General features: G+C 42.3%; 1 protein-coding gene across 3 annotated transcripts in view; it reads right to left on the reverse strand.

The window, feature by feature from the left end:
• The window catches only part of rcor1 (REST corepressor 1), a 181,708-nt gene that overhangs the window by 103,118 nt on the left and 54,995 nt on the right, over positions 1 to 23,595 (reverse strand). For all 3 annotated transcript variants that reach the window (XM_072490434.1, XM_072490433.1, XM_072490432.1), the window contains exon 3: positions 11,362 to 11,442. In XM_072490434.1, coding sequence (XP_072346535.1) covers positions 11,362 to 11,442 — 81 coding nt within the window. The remainder of the gene's footprint in view (positions 1 to 11,361; positions 11,443 to 23,595) is intronic.

A 23,595-nucleotide genomic window follows, 5' to 3' on the forward strand; every position in this document is an offset into this window, starting at 1 on the left:
AATGGAAGGTTATATTGATAGAGTTAGATGAAGTGGGGTGGAAGGAGCGTTGTGTGGTGCATAAACACGGACACAGACCAAGTAGGCTAAATATCTGTTTCAGTGCTGCACAATTCAATATACAGCAAGTTACAGTGTTTTGTAAAAGATAAAAAGAGTCAACACAAATACATTATTCATTTTGATTGTGGAATGATGTATGTATGATATTGGAGACTTTGAAGCCAACAGTGATCTCAAAATAAGATGCAAGATTAAGGCAACTAGTAAAGTACATCAAACTGTATGTTGGGTTTCAGGATAAAGAAGTATTAATTCAAGATGTCAAATATTTTTGCACATATATTGATATCTCAGATACAAAGTACTCAGATACAAAGTAGATGAACATCAACTCTCCTTTTCCATATTAACCAAAGTTGATGGTGCCTTCTACTCAGTGCTGTAGCCTAGGTAGTTATTGAAATTATTTTGAATATATTTCCTTTCAACACTCACACGAACTTGATTTTATTTACGGAGATACTTCATGACAATGATATCATGTGATGAAAAGATAGCATTGTGACAGAAATAAATACCATAGGTCTGTCCATCAAAACTAATCCAGAATACAGATCATGACTTCAAGCAAATCTGTGGTAAAGGCAAAATAAATAAGAGAACAACCTGCACACGCCCAACATATCAGCACGTAATTTGTAACGGACAACAATTTCTTACATGTAGTGACATAACTTTGCTTAGGAGCTCACTTAAAAATTCTAATGAATCATCCTTATCCTAAAGAAGTAACAAACTATTAAACCTTTCAGTTGGCGACGGAAATTTTTTTTCTCAAAAACTGGATTTTCAAATTCTATAGAAAGGTAGTGAGGAGGTAGGATGGTAATGCACTAATCCAAAAGATAGTTCCACAAAACTCATTCCCATTAAACCATGTTTTGCATTTTGGCATTTTGTAAAGTACTTGAGATATTGGCTCATGGTTAATATTACAGAAACCAAACGGTTTATTACAGTTGTGATTCACTGCAATGGATATTCGAATTCACAATAGTCAAAATATGTTGGATTGGTTTAAATGATCATAATTAGAAGCTGGTCATATAGAAATGTAGTCTTACAATTTTGGCCAGTTTAAGCATTTAATGTCATAATCAAATAGAGGTATCTAAACTCATAAATGCCGCAACAAAACGAGCTGAAATAACATTAGATGGCAAACTATAAGTCATTTGTATTATATGTATTTATAGATTATCCCATTTAGAGTGGTGGCTCCATTACGATATGTATGGCAATGAAACTTGCAACAAATTGAACTCTGTCATCTACTCGAGCTGTTGGAGGTTAGCCAGCCCCCAGAAATTTAACTGGAACAGCTAGATAAATATTGTGACTATAAGAACTGGTCAGCGACTGGGTATTTTCACAATTTGCTGGCCACAAGTCAAGAGTGTGATGGAATATTCTCCACTAGCTTGAATGTGAGAACTCCAATAATACTTAAGTTCAACACCATTCAGGACAAGGCAACTTATTTAACTGACACCTTTAATATTTACTCACTCCACTACAGGTACACCATGGCTGCAGTATACACAATCTACAGTAACTCACCAGGCTTCTTCAAGGGCATCTTCAAAACTTATTTATTTTTCCTTTACCACAGATTTGCTTGAAGTCATGATCAGTATTCTTGATTAGTTTTGATGGACAGGCCTATGGTATTTATTTCTGTCACAATGCTATCTTTTCATTACATTATATCATCGCCATGAAGTATCTCCGTAAATAAAATCAAGTTAGTGTGAGTGATCTTTACCACCTAGCAGATGGATCAGAATACCACCATCGGAAAGCTTCACTTCCAAGTCACACACCATCATGACTTGGGAGGATATATTACCATTCCTTCATCATAATGAAAATCCTGGAATTGAAAATCCTGGAATTCGCAACCTAACACTGTAGGATTACCCACATTACACGTGCACCGCAGTGGATCAGGGTAGCAGCTCACCATCACTTTCTCAAGGGCAATTAAATAATAATAATAAAGACGGGCAATAAATGCTGGCTTTGTTAGTGACCTCCACAGGGAAAAAAATAAAGTTACCATTGTTCTTTGTCAGTAGGCTGTGTGATATCTGCTAGTTAGATTCTCACAATATTCTAATCCACTCTTGGGGACTTCTAAGTGCTGGCTCTGCCAACTTGTTCACAAGTTTTTAAAAAGCTAATATTTTCTTAGGATGTAAGCGTCATCGGCAAGCATGTATTGTCCATCCCTAATTGCCCAATTGTTGCAGTCCATGTGGTGCTGGGGCATAGTCCTAGGATTCTGAACTAGTGACAGTAAGTTGATGCAGTGCATCTAGCTTTCTGGATTTAGACAAGTTGGTTGTGTCTCAGTGGTGAGAGATAATGTGCAATTTATACTGGCAAATAAACTATACATGTGTATATTTCTCAATTGCATGATTTCAAGATTAAATATGGAGATGGGTTTCAATGCATGTATTTAAGCCACTAACTGAAAAAGAATTCAACAACTGTTCAGAGAATTTGTTTCCCACATACTTACTTACAAATTAATCTTGCTTCCCATTTAACATGTTTTAATTTCAAAGCTGCCAATGACAATTAACTGAGGTCCTCAAATTCATCAACAACTAATTTAATTCAAGAAATGGACGGGTGAAGTAGTTCAGTTTCCACATGTATATCTGTTCCTTTCATATTTAAAAAAAATCATTTTGGACACACCTGCTACAGCAGACATAGTGATGTCATGAAATCACACTGTAATCCAGTGGAAATATGAAAAGCCAAAAGCACTTGTGTCAGAGCAGCTTCAAGTAATATTAGTTACAGTATTAGTCTTGAGCAAAGCATTTTCCTAGTTATGAACACAGGGCAATAGCTTGCAAGTAGCCATTCAGTAAATCAGATATGTTCATTAACAAAATCTTGTTTGTTAGATATTCAAACAATGAAAATTAAAGTGCATATCAAAATTTCAAATAACAGATTTTATAAGAAGTCATTTTCTAATTACTTATATCCTGAATTATTCTCATATTAACCAATCACCACATACCTGATTTCAAGCCGATTCTTGATCACCTCCATCTTTACATTTAAGTTAGAAGTGGTCCTTCAAACCTGCAACTAACACTTCCTCTTCAAAAACAACTCAGTTACAGGTCCTCTGTCTTTGTAAATTACTGCCCCATCTCCAAAACCTCCCTTTCCTCTCAATTGTCCTTGAATGGATTGTTGCCCTCCCCCAAAATCCACACATCTTTCCCACAACTCCACATCTGGATTCCAATCAGCTTCCCACCCTTGTCACAGGACTGAAACAGTCGTTATCAAAACCACAAATTACATTCTGTGACGGTGGGAAACTATCATCCTTCTCAATCTGTGTGCAGCCCCTGACATGGTTGACCATGCCATCCGCCAATACCAACCTCTCCTGTGGCATCCAAGCTAGATGGGGTTTCTTTCACCTTCTGATCTATTCAGTCATAGCCAGGGAATCATCTGCACTGGCTACTCATCCCTCTGCACACCATTATCCAGGAGTTCCCCGAAGATCTAACCTTGGTCCTCTCCTATTTTTCATCTGAAACTATTCCAGGTTCTATACGTACACTGTCAAAATCTAGCTCTTACCACATCTGTAGATAGATTCCTTCACTTCTTTTGATTTGTCATGTTACTCAGCCAAGATCCGGTACTTGGGTGAGCCAAAATTTCTTCCAAGTAAATACTGGGAAGACCAAAGCCATTGCCTGCTGTCCTCCCTGCAAACTTTGTTTCCCAGTCGCCAATTCTATTCCTCATGCTGGCAAACGCCCGAGGTTGAACCAGACCATTTCCAATGTTGGTGTCTATGTTTCGTTCCAATGAGCTTCCAGTAACATATCTGTGCCACCACTACCTACTTCCACCTCTATAAAACTGCCCGACTAAGCTTATTACCTATGGAATCATCTTTGTCTTTGCTACATCTATTGGACTCCCATCTTCACCTCAAACCTCAGTTCATCCAGAATACTCCTGCCCAGCTATTATAATTTCTTGCAATTCTTGATGGAATTGTAGGTTAGCTATAACTTTAATATCTGAAGGCACTTCTATATTAATTAAATGGTAACATGAATGCAGTTCATTTTGCCAACATTTTTTTGGTTTTAAATAACGATCAGATAATATGGTCTACAAAGCCAAAGTTTACATCAAAAAAGCAGGCATTTAGCCCATCATTTCAGTACTGGCTCTAGCTAAATCAATCATGTTACCCCACTGACCCTCCATAATTCAATAACATTTCCTACTTCAAAAGTTTGTCTGCTTTTCCTATAAAATACTTTATGCTTACTGCCTCAACTACACCCATGACAAAATATTTTATCCAACAACTGGCTGAAGACGTTTTCCCTATCCAATTTGCAGTGACAATTTCAAACTGATTACCGATAAAATTGATGAACCGTTGACCAGACTTGAAGGGTTCTCATGATGAATGATCAAATGTTTCTTGTTGCCCAAAGAAAGCAGACTGGCAGAAGGAACGTATGAGATAAGTATGGGCTATGTATTGGGATCCCACTTCTGCGATAAGTAATAAGATAGCCAAACAGTTTTATTTTTATCTAGTACCTGGACCACGGGTGCCAATTTTGTGTTTAAAAAATTTGAACACGTCAGGAAAGTAGGGGACTGAAGGACATAAGCTATTGTATGCTTTGAGTCATTATGGTGGAAGGTCAAATTAGCGGTTGGTCATCTGTTGAATCCCAAACCATATGTCCCCTTATATCCTACAGCCAAGATAAATGCCTGGATAAAAGTCAGCACCCACAGGTAATTTACCAGCATAAAACAAATAATTTACATTTACATGGTGCCTCTAACATGGTGAATAAAAAAATCTCCAAGACACTTCAGAAAATAACAAATATTTTGATACCGAGGCACACAAGGAGATATTTGGACAGGTGACCAAAAACCTAAGTAGTTTTAAGGAGCATCGTAAAGGAGGAGAAAGACAGAGAAAATTATAGGTTTAGGGATGGGATTCCAGGGATAGTGGCCTAAGCAGCTGAAGGCACAGTGGAGTGGAGAAGATCGGGGTGCACAGGTCAGCAGAGATGGACAGAGATTGGAGGTTAAAGAGATAAGATGTGGGCATGGCTATGAAGGAATTAGAAAAAATGATCATTTTAAGTTGGAGGTGTTGCTCGAGTTGGAACCAGCATACGTCAGTAACAAAGAGCTGATGGGTCAACTGAACTTGCTGCCAGTTAGGATACGAGCAACAGTGTTTTGGGTAAGCTTGGTTTTACAGTTGTTGCACAATGGAGGACTGCATGCAAGAAGCAACACCATTCTAGCAGTTATTCATTCCTACCATCAGACTTGCCCGTAGGCACAGAAGCCCCTTTTTAAGCAAGTGATTTTACCCACAAGGTCCAAGGTTTTTGAAACGCATGTCGAAAGGGTCAAACAGCACCATATTGAGGATCTGATGTTTTGAATATATGGCTTAAAGCTTTCAGAAGGGAGGGGGAAAAGCAGGTGAGGGAGGGTGATCTGCTGCTAGTTTAACTTGGTACAGGTTGTAGAAACACCACATTGGAATACGGAAGTCAAGTAATACAGTACAGGAAACTATTTCACGATTTTGATTTAGTCAACAATGTTATGAACCACGTTCATATTAAATGCGAGGGTATCCCAAAACCTGAAGAGTAACTTGGAACCCCAGTTTGTAGTGGCATATCTGTTTTTCTGGTACGATGTGTTGTCATTGTGTAAACAATTAATAAAGAATATTTACGAAAACAAAAACAAAAATCCACACAAGGACTATAATACACTATGACGCTTAAAGATTCGAGTCACACACAATTATACATTAAACTATCCTCTTGGTCCCCAAACCTACGTTACCTGAATTCTGAAACATTCCTTTTCCTAAGCAACATCCAATATTAAGTAACTTAATGAGCTAAATCCAGCAAATAATTACCACAAGCAGGTTAAGGTGACCACCCAAGTCTGAAAATGACCGCTTCTTTCGGAAGTTTATATCTGCAACTTGATACAGTCCTGACGTTAGCTGTCTCTGTCTCTCTCGGGTTCTACAGTTATACGGTTTCTTTCCCTTTGATGTTATTCACCCTGTGGAGTTGGCTTTTGACAGGTAAGTTTCCATTTTCTTATCTCTCCACTTGAGGTTACCACCTCTATGGCCCCATTGCTTTCTCTAATCAAATATATAAAATACTTTGTTAGGATTCCAGACAAGAACTCAACTATTTGTAATTTGAGGAAATGTTACTGCACCACAGGAGAGATAATACTGACCTGTCCATAGGTATTTATGTTGAAACAAACTTTAATTTAAACACAGAATTACCACATTAGCAACAAAAAAATAGCTTTACAGTTAACAGTTACAACAGTTCTTAAAGTGAAAGAGAAAACCTCAACTTACTTCCTAAACCTGCCACTATATTCCAATTAAGCAATATATTTCAAATACCACTTATGAATAAGTTAACAACCGGGTTTCTACTTGCTTTTCTCTGTGCAGAATCTTCTCAAGAGTCAAGAATTCCAACAGATCCCCCCCCCTCCTCCCCCTCCTCCTCCTCCTCCCCCCCCTCCTCCCTCCCCCCCCCCCCCCCCCCCCCCCCCCCCCAGGGCGGAAACGTTGTTCTCCATCCCAACAGGATCCACCTTTGGGAGATCAACGAGGCGAAGGCTACAACATCCGTCTCCACACCCGTTTCCAACCACAACTGGTCCGACACCCCGAATATGGCTTCCGAGGGCCCGGGTCCAGTTTCACGTGCATCACTTTAGAGATTACCCCAAAAACCTCCTTCCAGTAATCCACCAGCTTTGGACAGGACCAAAACATATGAGCGTGATTCGCCGGTGAATCACGCCCCCCCCCCCCCCCCCCCCGCAACATTCACACACATCTTCTACCCCCTCAAAGAGCCGGCTCATCCTCGCCCTTGTGAGGTGTGCTCAATATGCACGGTAGCAGAGTGGTTAGCACAGTTGCTTCACAGCTCCAGGGTCTCAGGTTCGATTCCCATCTTGCATCACTCTCTGTGCGGAGTCTGCACGTTCTCCCCGTGTCTGTGTGGGTTTCCTCCAGGTGCTCCGGTTTGCTCCCACAGTCCAAAGATGTGTAGGTTAGGTGGCTTGGCCATGTTAACTTGCTCTTAGGTTAGGTGGGTTTACTGGTTTACGTGGATAGGGTGGAGGTGAGGGCTTAAGTGGGGTGCTCTTTCCAAGAGCCGGTGCAGACCTGATGGGCCACATGGCCTCCTTCTGCACTGTAAATTAATTGATCTATATACCACCGTCAGCTGTATCAGCCCCAGCCTCGCGCACGAGGTGGAGGCGTTCACTCTCCGGAGCACCTCACACCAGAACCCCTCCTCCATACCCTCTCCCAACTCTTACTCCCTCTTTGCTGGGATCCCTTCCAGTGGTGCCTACTCCTCTTCCAAAATAGCCCCATAAACTGCCGACACTACCTCCTTCTCCAGACCACCTATCATCAGCACGTCCTCCAGCAATGTGGAGGCCGGCTCCACCGGGAAGCTCTGTATCTCCTTGACAAAATCTCGAACCTGCATGTATCTAAACATTTCCCCCTGCTCCAGCCCATACTTTGCTCCCAACTACTTCAATCCTGCAAACCGACCCCCAAGAAACAAATCTTTCAGTGTCTTAATCCCCTTCTCCTCCCATTTCCGAAAATTTCCATCCCACTTCCCTGGCTCAAATCTGTGGTCCTTGACCCTTGACCCTGCCCCCAACCTGAACTGTTGGCGAAATTGCCTCCAAATTCTCAATGAAGCTATTATTACCAGACTCCGAGTATTTTCCCAGGGCCATCGGGAGCGGCACTGTTGCTAGCGCCTTCAATCCCGGCCCCCGACACAAACTCTCCTCCATTCTGACCCACTGGGAATCAAGCCCTCTGACCCAGCTCCGCACCTTCTCCACATTCGCCGCCCAGTAATAATACATCATGTTCGGAAGACCCAAACCCCCTGCCTTCCCCTCTGCAGCAGCATCTTTCTAATTCTGCCCACCTTCCCTCCCCAGATGAACGAGGTAATCATTCCTTCAATCTCTCTAAAAAATGCCTTTGACAGGAAAATCGGCAGGCATTGGAAAATAAACAGAAATTGCGGCAACACGCTCATTTTAACTGCCTGTACCCGACCTGCCAATGACAGAGGGACTTTGGTCTGACCAGCCCCCAGAACTAAGGCTGTGCAATTATTTCTCTGCTCATTGCCCAGCATTAGGCACTCCGGCGCAGATTCCCATTAACAACTTTGAGTTCTCCACCCATTTCCGGGTACTTGGGCTCTAGTCCGGCCCCAGGCAGACAGACCGTAGGCCTCCTAGTGTGCCATGGCCGAATGGGCCGATTGCTTGTGCATGAGTTTCCGTGACAAGATTTAGATTTGTCACGTTTACCAAGGTACAGTGAAAGGTATAGTTCGGCGTAAAGTCCAGGCAGATTGGTCCATGCATGAAAACTCATAGGATATATGATAAATACACAATGTAACTACGTGGACATCGGGTGAAGGATACGGAGTATAGTGCAAACAATATTAGAGAAGATGCACAGAGAGATCAGTTCAGTCCATAAGAGGGTCATTCAGGAGTCTGGTAACAGCAGGGAAGAAGCTGTTTTTGAATCAGTTCTTGCTGGTTCGCAGACTTTTGTACCTACTGACTGACGAAAGAGGTCGGAAGAGAGAATAACCCGAGTAGGAGGGGCCTTTGATTATGCTGCACACTTTCCCACTGCAGTGGGAGGTGTAGATGAAGTCAATGGATGGGAGATGGGGTTCACGTGATGGACTGAGTTGTGTTAACGACTCAATAGTTTCTTACGGACTTCTCCGACTGGAAGGGAACATTCCTGCCTGGTGATTGTCGCGTGATGTCCATTCATTCGTTGTTGCAGCGTCTGCATGGTCTCGCCAATGTACCACGCTTCGGGACATCCTTTCCTGCAGCGAATGAGGTAGACAACGTTGGCCGAGTCGCACGAGTATGTACCGCGTACCTGGTGGGTGGTGTTCTCACGTGTAATGGTGGTATCCTTGTCGATGATCTGGCACATCTTGCCGAGATTGCCGTGGCAGGGTTGTGTGGTGCCGTGGTCACTGCTCTGAAGGCTGGGTAGTTTGCTGCAAACAATGGTTTGTTTGAGGTTGCGCGGTTGTTTGAAGGCAAGTAGTGGGGGTGCGGGGATGACTTTGGCACGATGTTCATCTTCATCGATGACGTGTTGAAGGCTGTGAAGAAGATCTCGTAGTTTCCCCGCTCCAGGAAAGTACTGGACGACGAAGGGTATTCTGTCGGTTGTGCCCCATGTTTGTCTTCTGAGGAGGTCGGTGCAATCTCTGCAAGACGTGCCAGATCATCGACATGGATACCACCATTACACGCGAGAACACCACCCACCAGGTACGTGGTACATATTCATGCGACTCGGCCAACGTTGTCTACCTCATACGCTGCAGGAATGAATGTCCCAAAGCGTGGTACATTGGAAAGACCATGCAGATGCTGCGACAACGAATGAACGGACATCGCGCGACAATCACGAGGCAGGAATGTTCCCTTCCAGTCGGGGAACACTTCAGCAGTCAAGGGCATTCAGCCTCTGATCGCCAGGTAAGCGTTCTCCAAGGCGGCCTTCAGGGCGCGCGACAACGCAGAATCGCCGAGCAGAAGCTTATAACCAAGTTCTGCACACGAATGCGGCCTCAACCGGGACCTGGGATTCATGTCGCATTACATTCATCCCCCACCATCTGGCCTTGACACAATTTACACCTCTTTAACCTGGGGTTACCCCATCTCTGATCTGTAAAGATTTAATCACCTGCTAATGCTCGCATTCCAAGCATTGTCTGGCATCTTTGAATCTGTCTATATATATGTTTCTGGAACATACCTCTTCATTCACCTGAGGAAGGAGCAGCGCTCCGAAAGCTAGTGACATCGAAACAAACCTGTTGGACTTTAACCTGGTGTTGTAAGACTTCTTACTGTGTTCGCCCCAGTCCAACGCCGGTATCTCCACATCATTGTAAATATAGACTCCCACATCTTTTAAGTGCTTTGCAACACTCGGACCCTCGGACTATTGAAATGCATTAAAGACTAGGAGACATCAGGATATTATTGTAACTTCATCTCACAAAGTTAGCACAATTATTGGCTTGCAATTTATGGGCATAAGGACAGTTGAACTCAGTGTGCACTTCATTACTGTGTAAAACTAACAGCAACTTCTACTGCCTCCATTTAAGTATCGAAATACAAAGGCTGCTGTCAGTAATACACTACTCCTTCACAGGGTTCGCTCACTTGCAAACTATGCAAATACAATTTGTGCAGAATCATGGGACCTTCAATGTTTTACACACTAGCCTTGCTGTAAAAAACATTGAAAACCAGCCTTATTAATGGGTTTGCAAACAACTACATCACAATCACTTCTGAACAACCTCCATGGGTCTGAAAAATATTTTACAATGTGGAATGTCATCCCATTAGAACATTAAAAAAAGTCTTTGATAAACTTTATCATCTTGATATCGCACATCTGAATCATTATTATGCCTTCGATAAAATGATTAGAAAGTTAACTACAATCGTTGCTTTTTACTACCTGGTTTGCAGTCTATTAGAATTCTTTACTCTGATTGGTTGATCGAGGGCAGCACAGGTCCCTGTAGATGGCACCCTATTCTAGATCACATCAGAGAACAGTTTTTTGAGGTCAGTGGTAAATGCTGCCGCTTCACCGCTGACCATAATATTATGTAAATTAATTACAAGAATGAAAGGATCGCAATAGTAGGTACAAAAATGCTAAACTAGTTCAAAATTAATCTGGCTTATTAGCGTTGAAAAAATAAACAAAGATATGTTCCCCTTCCTCGCACAGGCTTGCAAACCTGGTCCAAGAACTCACTTTTTTTTTTGTGTAAAAAGGGGAGCATGCAGGCACACAATATATACTGAGACACAGGCTCTCTTTCTCTCCTCATCCCTTGCCTGCTCTGCTTGTCTCACCTTGGAATACCTTGAAATCTGTTTCCATTGATTTATTCCAAATATACTTACTAGCAATTACAGGTATAAATTGAATATTCATCAGAAATCACTTCACCGAAAATTGGCAAAAATTTTAATTTAAACACTAGTTTCTAAAAAGAAAATAAGACTATGAATAGAAGTATAATGTTTAAAACATGAAATGATGCAAAAACTTACATTTAGACTCAGAGATATTCTGATTAGGTGACCAGACCAGCATTCCAAGGTTCTCCCTTTCCTGACAATGCTTTGCAACCTCTGTGTGGGGAGGATAAAAACAAATATTAAAATATAGTTTGTATTCACTGCACCAATTTAACTCCATTATTTTGAAATGTTATTTAACTTAAACGGTGGTCATTACATGGTTAGGATACTGGACCAGACCGCAACTTTTGTTAGGATACCAGCTGAGAACCCCCAAACAATTTTTCAATTTGTAAAGCTGTGAGGCCAAGATGCTTCACCCCAGGAGTGATGACTCTGACCAATAGATTTTTTGTGTTAAAACAAACTTTAATTGAACACAGAATTAACCACATCAAAGAAATAGCTTTACAATTAACAATTAAACAGTTCTTAAATAAAAGGAAAAACGTGAACTTACTACCTACACCTACTACGAACTACAATTAAACAACCCAATACAGTTCAAATGCACGACTTATAAATAATGATGTGGAGATGCCGGCATTGGACTGGGTTGAGCGCAGTAGGAAGTCTTACAACCAGGTTAAAGTCCAACAGGTTTGTTTTGAATCACTAGCTTTCAGAGCACTGCTCCTTCCTCAGGTGAATGAGAGCTCCGAAAGCTAGTGATTCAAAACAAACCTGTTGGACTTTAACCTGGTGTTGTAAGACTTCTTACTTATAAATAAAGTTAACAAAACAGGTTACTTGCTCATCTGTAATCTTTAAAAAAAGAGTAAAGTTGCCATAGTCCCAGATGACCATAGGCTGCTTTTCCCTTTGAGGGGAAGAGCTGACTGGTGGTGATTTAATCTGAGGAACATCACGCCTCAGATGAGGGGCAAGGTTGCGAAGGCGGGGCTTCCATGAATAACCTCAGTGCAGACGTTTGGAGTGTGTGAGAGAGAGAGAGAGAGAGAGAGAGAGAGAGAGAGAGAGAGAGAGAGAGAGAGAGAGAGAGAGAGAGAGAGAGAGAGAGAGAGAGAGAGAGAGAGAGACTGAGACTCTTTCAAGAGCAGATCGAGTACACTTCTGCTATACTGAACAGCATTTGGCAAAACTGCTGTTCAACTTAAAATCCTATAACGGACTGCAAAACTACAGATAGGCCTGGCTCCTTCCATTACGTACATCTATATCCCACCACATTCCATAACCTGCTTAGCTAGGACTAAAAACACTCCCTCATAAATTATCTACACTCCAGGGAATCTCCTGCAATCAAAATTATGTTCCATTAGTAATTACTTCACCCTTTACGACTCTAATTTCGGAGACACAATGTCTGCATAATTTTTAAACCAGGGTTTTTAATAACATTGCTATCACAAATAGGAAATATAGTATTTATCAATTTCTTCATTCATCGCAACATTGTAACTACACACTTTAATTATGCGTGTGTGTACACGCGTGTGTGCATGCATGCATGGAGGTGTGGAGCAAAGAGAGTTGGGGTGTTGGGAAAGTGTGGAAGATAGGGAGATGTTTCAGAAACAATGGCAAGACCAGATGTTTTCCCTTGTAATGTCAAATGATTAAGCGCCTTATACAATATTAAACTGTCCACAATTCGTACATTCATTTTATTCCTGTAGATACATGTATCTGCATATTTCAAGTTTGAATAGGGTGACATTTAGTACAGTTTAACAACAATAGCAATAATTATATTGTGCACAAGCATTAGATCCATGTGAAACGGACAATATTTTCAGAAGTCACTAAAATATCATGCTATTTTTTGCAAATTTCAGCACCATACCTGCACCTTTAAAAGCTTCTAAAAATCTGAATAATTGCACACAAAATTGGAAAAGTGCAAAAAGTGTACAGGGATCTGTACTTTCTACATTTGAAAGGACAATGTGTTGAAATATAAGGAATGGGGAAATCTCACTACAATGCAATAAATTACCATCTTTACCAATTCACAGTGATGCAAACGGCATTGGAGATTTGCACCCTGGTTTAACCTACAATCTGCATGCAGCATAAAAATTGATCAGCATCAACCCCTACAACATGAAAAGCGATTTTAAATTAGATTCTTGGAACACAAATATAAATATGGCTTACGGTCATTTTCTAGGCAGGTTGCATACAAAATAAAATATGTCTAAACATATTTTGCTTCAATTTCAAAACATGATCATTTTCTTTCAAATCACATTGAACATCAAGGAAACAGTAACATTTCCACTGTACAACTAATTTTGCACAAACCAACAGCTTTGGCAAGGTAGATTCTGCACATCTTTTAATAATAGTAACAAATTACTATTATTGCATCACTCCTAGAATTGTTGACCAGCGCAAGCATATTTTATTAAAGTTTTATTAAAGTTTTGCAAATAGGTATATTAAAACCCAAAATGAAACCCTGACCAAAATAATTCTCATCTATTTACCTCCTTTTAAAATCGATCCTGAAATGATTGAAACTCAGCTCAGGTTCACATTATTTGCACTAATCATCCTGTCTTATTTACATCAAACAGCAATAGATTCAAGTGGTTCTCACCAAAACCAGCAGTATTACAGCAAGCCTCTACCCACAATAGAGTGTAAGTATACATCTAGGAGCTGCCACTTCTGGCAGGCTAGAATACGTACCATTCTTATTATTTGTTCACGGGATGTGGGCATTGCTGGCAAAGCCAGCACTTGTTGCACAACCCAATTTGTCCTCAAGATGGTGGAAAGACATCTTGAGCTGCTGCAGTCCATGCAGAGTAGGTATTCCCACAGTTAGGAAGACAGTTCTAGGATGTTGATCCAGTGAAGGAATGGCAACATAGTTTCAAGTTAAGATAGTGCATGGCGGGGCAGCACGGTGGCACAGTGGTTAGCACTGCTGTCTCACGGCACCGAGGTCCCAGGTTCTATCCCGGCTCTGGGTCACTGTCCGTGTGGAGTTTGTATATTCTCCCCGTGTTTGCATAGGTTTCGCCCCCACAAACCAAAAAGATGTGCAGGGTAGATGGATTGGCCACGCTAAATTGCCCTTTAATTGGACAAAATGAATTTGGTACTCCAAATTTATTTTTAAAGCAAGATAGTGCATGGCTTGGAGAGAAACATACAGGTTGTGTTCCCATGTGTCTGCTGACCTTGTTTTCCTAGGAGGTAAATTTCAGGCAACGGAAGGTGCTGTCAAAGGAGTTGCTGCAATGCATCTTTAAAATGGCACATACTACTGACACTGTGCAGTGGTGGAGGATGTAAATATTTAAGTTGGAGTACGGAATCAGGTGGACTGCTTTGTCCTGGATGGTGTCAAGCTTCTTGAGTGTTGGTGGAGTTGCATTCGTCCAGGCAAGTGCAGAGTATGCCATCACACTTCTGCCTTGTACTGTGGGGAGTCAGGTGGTGAGTTATTCACCAAAATTCCCAGCCTCTGACCTGCTCCTGTAGCCATATGGTAGTCCAGTTTCTTTTTATTCATTCAGGGGGTGTGGGCATTGCCAGCTGGGCCAGCATTTATTGCCCATCCTCAATTGCCTTTGAACTGAGTGGCTAGCTTGGCCATTTGAGAGGGCATTTAAAAGTCAACCTTATTGCTGTGGGTCTGGAGTCATGTGTAGACCAGACTTCCTTCCCTACATTAGTGAACCAGGTGGGTTTTCGTCACAATCAAAAATGGTTTCATGATCATCATTAGACTGTTAATTCCATGTTGGGATTCCCAGAGCATGTCCTGGGGCTGAAATGACTGGCCTATGACAACCGCTGCCCTCTTCCTTTGTGAGAGGTATGACTCCAACCAGGGGAGTATCCTGCTGACTTCAAGTCTGCTAAGGCTTCGTGTCACACTTTGACAAGTGCTGCCTTGATGTCAAGCATGGTCACTCTCACCTCATCTGGCTTGTGATTACATGGTGAAGTTTCTTCAACAAAGCCCATAAGTAAATATTTGACCGAAAATTTGCTAGAGCGTGAAATCTTGCAGCTTGTCCAGTTTGATGGACCTTTTCACTCGCCCTTCAGTTTGAAAGTTTTTTGAATTAGAAGCGCAAACAGATTACAGCATGGCAAGTGCAGCAGGGAATCAAAAAAGGCAGCACGGTAGCCTTGTGGATAGCGCAATTGCTTCACAGCTCCAGGGTCCCAGGTTCGATTCCGGCTTGGGTCACTGTCTGTGCGGAGTCTGCACGTCCTCCCCGTGTGTGCGTGGGTTTCCTCCGGGTGCTCCGGTTTCCTCCCACAGTCCAAAGATGTGCAGGTTAGGTGGATTGGCCATGATAAAAAAATTGCCCTTAGTGTTGGGTGTGGTTACTGGGTTGTGGGGATAGGGTGGAGGTGTTGACATTGGGTGGGGTGCTCTTTCCGAGAGCCGGTGCAGGCTCGATGGGCCGAATGGCCTCCTTCTGCACTGTAAATTCTATTCTATTCTATTCTATGATAAAACATTAAATCCTGGAAATACTCAGCTGGTCAGGCAGCATTTGTGGAGACAAGTTAATGGCCCAGATCTTATGGTCTCCAGTGGGCGCACACTAGGTCCCCCGGAATATACACTGGAGGATCCCTCGGAAAAGTCCCATTGCAAAGAATCTGTAGGAATTGTCCAAGAAGTTTCAACTTCCGAAGGGCAATACCCCTGCTCCCTGGGGCTCTCCAAAAACATCTCCAAATTGGAGTTACGTGTTGGAGACTTCAGCAGTTCCAACTTACTTACCTGGATAGGTACCCATGGGACATTAAGACAGGTAAAAATATTTAGAACTTAGATAGCTATACAACTGAACCGCAGACGTTCACCTCCGTTTTCCCAACTTCCTCTATCACCCCCGACCCGACCCTGACCCCCTGCCAACTCCACACCTACCTCACTCTCACTTATTCTCTAACACACTGAAGAGACAGCGGAGATGTCAGCATGAGAGCAAGGTGGAGGATTAAATTGGCAGGCCACTTGAAGCTCAGCATCAACCTCACGAACTGAACAGGGGTGTTCCATAAAGAGCTCACCCAATCTGCATTTAGTTTAGAGACAACATTATGACCAGAATAAGAAACCTTGGTGAGTGACGAGGCTAACATTGTACCTACTTTATTAGGTTTAAATGCATTTATACCCCAATGGGTGAAATCCTAATGACCATATTGTAGGACTGAAAGGGATCAACCCTACTAGTAGGAACATATTCTAGACTAATGAAAAGCAAAAATAATGATTTGAAACAGTAGACAAATTAAAGATTTTAATTATCCAAAATAGGTTGAAATAAGGGAATGTTAATTTTATTTTTGTAGTACATGTAGGGTTGCTTTCTCAGTCAATATGTTGCTACTCCATCAGTGAAGAACTACTTGACCTAGTCCTGGCTCGTAAAGCAGAGCAAATGTGCGACCTACAAGCATTTTGAAAGCAATGACCATAAGATTAAGTTATTTTTTTTATATCGACAAGTTGAGGACAAAATGTTCTTAAGAAATATATGGCAAAGAATGTGCTGAGATTAAGTGGAAAGAAAACTGGAAACTAGAATTGGGGATTGGCAACAAAATTATTTCAACGGTGCAAAGGAAACAAATACTCAGTAAGGAAAATGTTTGTTGAAGGTTTAAGTTCAATGGACCAATAGAAAGATTAGATTAGTGAAAGATTTTTAAATATTCACGAATAGATAATATATAGAACAGCCAGAGTAAATTGCTGTTTTACTTAGTTGGACTAAGAACAGTACCTAATTTTCACAGAGAAAGAGGATACTAAAATTATAGGTCCAGCAGAGTTGAATATGGAAAGGTTAGTGGAGGTTATCGAAGTCAAGAGTTGGTATTAAACCAAGTTACTCAAACTTAAGGCAGATTAATCATTGGAGAATCTGGAGAAGCTAGTGAAGAAACAGCAGATTCTCACTTTTAATGTATCAATGTGTCTCAAGGAGATTCACAGAAGCATTAAAATTAAATTTGCAGTGCGCCAAGAAAGAGATGGAGAACCTGAAGAAAGGAATTCCAGAGCTTAAGGGACTAACCAGATGAAGGCATAGCTGCCAATGGTGGCGATACAGACAGGGCCAAAATTGGAGAAGTACAGAAATCTCTGAGGCTTGTAGGAGACTACAGAGATAACGGCGATGGGACTTTACGGGGAATTTGAAATCAAGGTAGGTTACAAAGCACGGGGGTGATGGGTGACAGGATGAAGGTTAGTGTGGACATCAGTGCAATCGTCAAAGTTTGAGATAAAAAAGGCATGGAGCAATTGGTCGTAATTCAATTATTGTTGGTAAATTATTGAAGTCTATAATATGGTATGTAATGACTAAACACTTGAAGAAATATAAGCTAATTAGGGCAAGATAATCTAATTAGGGCAAGATAATCTAATTAGGGCAAGATAGAATTCTATATAGAATATCATGCTTGACCAAAAGACAGATGCGGATTAAATGGATTTTTTTTAAATGATAAAGATGCCAAAACAAGAAATTGAAGGGTGGAATGAAATTAAGAGTATGCCCACATGGATTCAGAAAGACAGTAGCAGCGCACAGAGCAAATGCTAGGGTAAAAGAAAGCTTCTTGGAATGTAGAGGTGTAGTTTAAGTGGTATTGAATGGGGGGCACGGGCAAGATCATAGAATGTTAATAGAGGACACATTTGCGCAGCACGGGCAGATCTTACTTCACATTTGTTTCTACATTGAACTGTGTTTTCAAAGTGAGAAAGGAATTGCTCTGTAAATAATGGAAGTTTTAAATTGAGTAAAGCAGTGTGAAGAGTGGTGCTGGAAGTCAAACTGCCAGAAAAAAATGGCGAGAGAAATCAAGTGCTTTTGTATTAGAAGCAAAGTCAATGAGATAAGATTAATTCCTACAAAACCACATTTTAAGCAGTTTTGGGGAACCTAATGGCATATTTCAAAGATCATGCCAATCAAGGGCAATTAATGCTGGCACAGCCTGCGACACCCACATCCCATGAATGAATTTTTAAAAAACCCTTCATGAACATCTCCATTAAATCTTCTCTTAACCTTCTCTTTCCCGAGGAAAACAATACCAGCTTCTATAATCTCAACATTTAGGAAGCATTTAGATGAACACTTGAAACGCCATAGCATACAAGGCTATGGACCATGTGCTAGAAAATGGGATTAGAATAGATAGGTGCTTGATGGCTGGTGAAGACACGATGGGCCAAAGGGTCTCTTGCCGTGCTGGACTCAGTGGCTCTCCTCAAGTCCTTCATCTCTTAATCTCATTCTAGTAAAGTATCCAGGTAAGATTTACAAGGCATCAACATTCTATGCCTTAACATTTGTTGCAGGTTGAAATTGGGTGGCAAATGGATCTGGATTGTATAGAATTCCTCCGCAAAAGTTGGAAGTCATCTTTATTGTGATCGTACTGTCTGAGCACTCAGAAGTTAGGGCTTTTAACTGTAGAATTGCTGTGGAGTTGACGTGGTAGTATAGGTTCATGCAAAATCACATTTAAAATGGCAACATTATTTGATTATTCACAAAAGGAATCTTACTACAATAAAGATCAGCCAATTTACATCGTCCAAATCAAGAAAATACCTGGCCACTAAGGAATGTCTCACCAAATGCATTGTAAAAGGTCAGTACGTTGCCACCAAAACAGAGCTGCCCACCAGACAATCCCTTTTTGCAGTTAAGATGCCATTCTTTAATATGCTGTATAGTAACATGCACCAATTGTTCATCCATAAAGCTGCCTTGAAGTATAAACAAAACAGAATGTGCCAGGTGGATTGAAAACAGAATACCAGATTATCGCGCTGCTAAATTCACTAAAACCGAAAACAGAAATTCATAAAACTGAGAGAATCTGTAACAATTTGCTTTCCGAGTAAGAAAAAGTTCCTCCAGGTAAAGCCTTAGAATAGGATTTTATTCCCTACACCCCTCCAGTCCGAAGGTTCTCCCAACCAGCTTAATTTTTAAAAAAACAGCTGGAGCTGTTATGAAAATGATAAACTGTCGTATTATATACATCAGGAGCCTTTTGAAAATCATAGAAATGTACAGCACAGCAGGACACCATTCAGCCATCAAGTCTGCACAGGCTGTTTCAAGGGGCTAGTGAGTCCAACAGCACCTTCCTTCCCATATATTTCCTTTGAGTATTTATCCAATTCTCTTTTGAAAGCTATTGCATGCATTTCCACCACCCTATCAGGCAGTGAATGCCAGGTCCTAACCACTTGTAGCTTAAGTCATTCCTCATGTCATCTCTGACTCATTTGCCCTTCACCTCAAAGCTGTGCCCTTTCATTATTGACTCTTCACATGTTGGAAATAAGTTTTTAAATTTTTTTTAATCTAAACCCATTATTATTTTAAATATTAAGTTTCTTCTTAGATCATTTTACGATCTTTGCTACAAATTACTGTGCTCTCATTTGGTGTCATTAATTAAATTCTGTATTTCAGAGCACCCAGAAAACTGATCTCCTATCTAGGCAACCTTAGCTAAATCACAACATTCCAAGGTGCTTTCTTTTACCCTGGCACTTTCTCTGCACTTCAACTCTCTTCCTGTATTCACATGAACACATTCCTCAATTCCATTTTATCCTTTAATTTCATTTAGTACCATATCAATTATTTTTAAATCACATCTACCCTGCCTTGTGTCTATCTTCTAGTGTTTTACTAAAACTTAAGGCTCCTCTTAAGCCTTTTCTGCTCCTAGAGGGACAATTCCAGCTTCTCCAGTCTATTCACATAACTGTAATCCCACATCCTTGGAACTATTTCCAAAGCCTTGACATCCCTCCTAAAGTATGGTGCCCAGAATTAGACAATACTCAGCTGAGGCCAAACTAGTGTTCAATACAAGTTAAAACAACTTCTTGGCTTTTGAATTTGATGTTTTAAATTCTTAAAGCCCAAGTTCCATATTCTTTATTACGCTGTCCAGTTTGTATTGTCTCTCCTCATTCTTACTAAAATGCATCATCTCACACTTCTTTCAGCATTGAACACTTCTTTCTGCATTGAATTTCAGCAATGTGTCCTCCACCCATTCCACTTGCCCATGTATGTCCTAAAGTCTATCGCTATCCTCATTATCTATTACACTTCCATTCGGGGCTGGGCACCAAGACTAGAGGTGTGGCGATTTTAATCAATAAGCGGGTGCAATTTCAGGTGGGCAGTATAGTCTCGGACGGGAGGGGCCGTTATGTCATGGTGAGCGGCAAGCTGGAGGGGAGCAAGATAGTGTTGGTTAATGTGTACGTGCCAAACTTGGACGATGTAGAATTTATAAAGAGGGTACTGGGGAAGATACCTGACCTGGACTCGCACAAGCTGGTGATGGGAGGGGATTTTAATACAGTTATCGATCCTGGCCTGGACCGGTCATGTTCAAAAACGGGGAGGGTGCCAGCAATGGCAAAGGAGCTGTTAGGGTCCATGCAGCAGATGGGGGGGGTCGACCCATGGAGGTTTAGGCGGCCGACGGGGAGGGAGTTTTCTTTTTATTCGCATGTGCATAAGGTTTATTCCCAGATTGATTTTTTCATTTTGAGCAGGGGTTTCCTGGCGGCGGTGGGGGACACGGGATACTCGGCCATCACTATTTCGGATCATGCCCCACACTGGGTGGAACTGCAGGTTGGTGAGGAGAGCTTCCAGCGCCCGCAATGGAGATTGGATGTGGGCTTGTTGGCGGACGAGGCGGTGTGCAAGAGGCTGAGGAAGTGTATGCAGACTACCTGCAGGCCAACAACACGGGGGAAGTCTCAGCAGCAGTGATCTGGGAGGCGCTGAAAACAGTGGTGAGAGGGGAGCAGATTTTGATCCGGGCTCATAAGGACAGGACGGATAGGACAGAGATGGACCGGCTGGTTAAAGAGATGCTACAGATAGATAGGAGGTATGCGGCGACCCCGGGGGTAGAGCTTTTAAGGGAACGTCGGAGGCTGAGTTCGGGGTATTGTCCACAGGCAAGGCAGTAGAGCAGCTTAGAAAGGCGAGGGGTGCATTTTACGAACATGGGGAGAAGGCCAGCAGAATGTTGGCACAGCAGCTTAGGAAGAGGGAGGCGGCCAGGGAAATAGAGAGGGTGGTTGATGGGGATGGGAATTTGGTAGGGGACTTGGCGGGGCTAAACAGGGCGTTTAGGGACTTTTACAGTAGACTCTGTCGCTCGGAACCCCCTCGCAGGGCCAGAGGGGATGAGACGCTTTTTGGACAGACTGACCTTCCCAAGGGTGGGCAGGGAGCTGGTGGATCGGCTGGGGGCCCCGATTAGGGCCGAAGAAATAGGGGAGGGCTTGAAGGCAATGCAGTCGGGTAAAGCCCCGGGGCCGGATGGGTATCCGGTGGAATTCTACAAGAAATTCTCGGGGATATTAGGGACGTTGCTGGTCAAGGGTTTTAATGAGGCGAGGGATAGAGGGATGTTGCCTCCGATGATGTCACAGGCCGCTACTTCGTTAATATTGAAGCAGGACAAGAACCTGGAGCTATGCGGGTCATATAGGCCAATGTCACTGCTTAATGTGGACGCCAGGCTGCTGGCCAAGGTTTTGGCCTCCAGGATTGAAGATTGTGTGCCGGAGGTGATTTTGGAGGATCAAACCGGGTTTGTCAAGGAGAGGCGGTTGGTGGCCAATATAAGAAGGCTGCTCAACGTGATTATGATGCCCCCGGAGAGTAGGGAGGTTGACGGAGTTGTGGCCATGGATGCGGAGAAGGCGTTCGACCGGGTGGAATGGGACTATCTATGGGAGGTGTTGGGGCAATTTGGGTTCAGTAGGGGCTTTATCGACTGGGTTAGGCTGTTATACCAGGCCCCGGAGGCTAGTGTAAGGACGAATAGGACAACATCGGACTATTTTAGACTGTACGGGGGGCAAGACAGGGATGCTCCCTCTCCCCACTGCTGTTTGCGTTAGCTGTAGAGTAGCTGGCGATTGCTCTGAGAGCTTCAAGGGGCTAGAACGCGTCAAGCAGAGTCAACGTGACCGCTACATGTGCAAGGCTCAGCTTGATCCAATTCAAGGTGGTCCATCGGGCCCACATGACAGTGGCCCGGATGAGTAGGTTCTTTGGAGTAGAGGACAGGTGTGTAAAATGTGCGGGAGGACCAGCGAACCATGTCCACATGTTCTGGGCATGTCCAAAACTTAGGGGATATTGGCAGGGGTTTGCGGATGTCATGTCCAAAGTATTGAAAACAAGGATGGCAATGAGTCCAGAGGTGGCGATTTTTGGGGTGTTGGAAGATCCGGGAGTCCAGGAGGAGAAAGGGGCAGATGTTCTGGCCTTTGCCTCCCTGGTAGCCCGGAGACGGATATTAGCAGCTTGGAGGGATTCAAAGACCCCGAAGTCGGAGACCTGGTTAACCGACATGGCGAACTTCCTCGGCCGAGAGAAGTTTAAGTTCGCCTTGAGAGGGTCTTTGTTAGGGTTCGCCCAGAGGTGGCAACCATTCATTGACTTCTTCATGGAGAATTATTCGTCAGCTTGGGGGGGTAGCGTAGAATAGGGGGTTAAATAGGCGGGTTAAATAGGAGGGTCTTGGAGAGATGGGAGTCGGTGTTTGCACTAAGTTTATTGTTCTTTGTACATTGTTTTTATACTGTTGCTATTTGTAATGGCAAAAATACCTAATTAAAATTGTTTGTTAAAAAAAATTATTTATTACACTTCCAAGTTCCAAGTCATCTGCAGATTTCAATATTGTACGCTGTATCCCCCAAGCCTAAGTGTCAATTAACATTTCAAAAGTGCAGTGGGCCCTCGTACTGAACATTGGGGAATTTCACTGTATAGCTTTCTGGCATCTAAAATACAACCAACCATTCACCACAATTCAGCTTTCTAGCCCTAGCCTTCCAACAAAATTGTCAATATCCATGTTATTACTGTCAGTTTTATCCCATTGGCTTCACTTTTGCTAATACAATTATTATGCAATGCTTTTCAAAATCCTTTTGAAGGTTCAGATATAAATCAATGCAGCACCCTCATCCATCCTCTGATACCTCAAAAGTCTCAACAAATCAAACAAAATTTGTTGTCTAAACCTATGGCAGCTCTTAGTTCAAGTGACTTTTAACCACAAAGTTAATTAGCCATAGCAAGCTAATTATAAAGTAAATTTTGAATTACAAATCACTTTTCAAAAATGAAAAACAGAAATATTCAGCAAAGCATCCAATAGCAACAACTTCATTATTTTTCACACAACAGTGTTTATTTTAGTCCTCACACAAAGATTGGA

Source organism: Scyliorhinus torazame, chromosome 2, assembly GCF_047496885.1.
Source record: "Scyliorhinus torazame isolate Kashiwa2021f chromosome 2, sScyTor2.1, whole genome shotgun sequence".
Taxonomy (NCBI): Eukaryota; Metazoa; Chordata; class Chondrichthyes; order Carcharhiniformes; family Scyliorhinidae; genus Scyliorhinus; species Scyliorhinus torazame.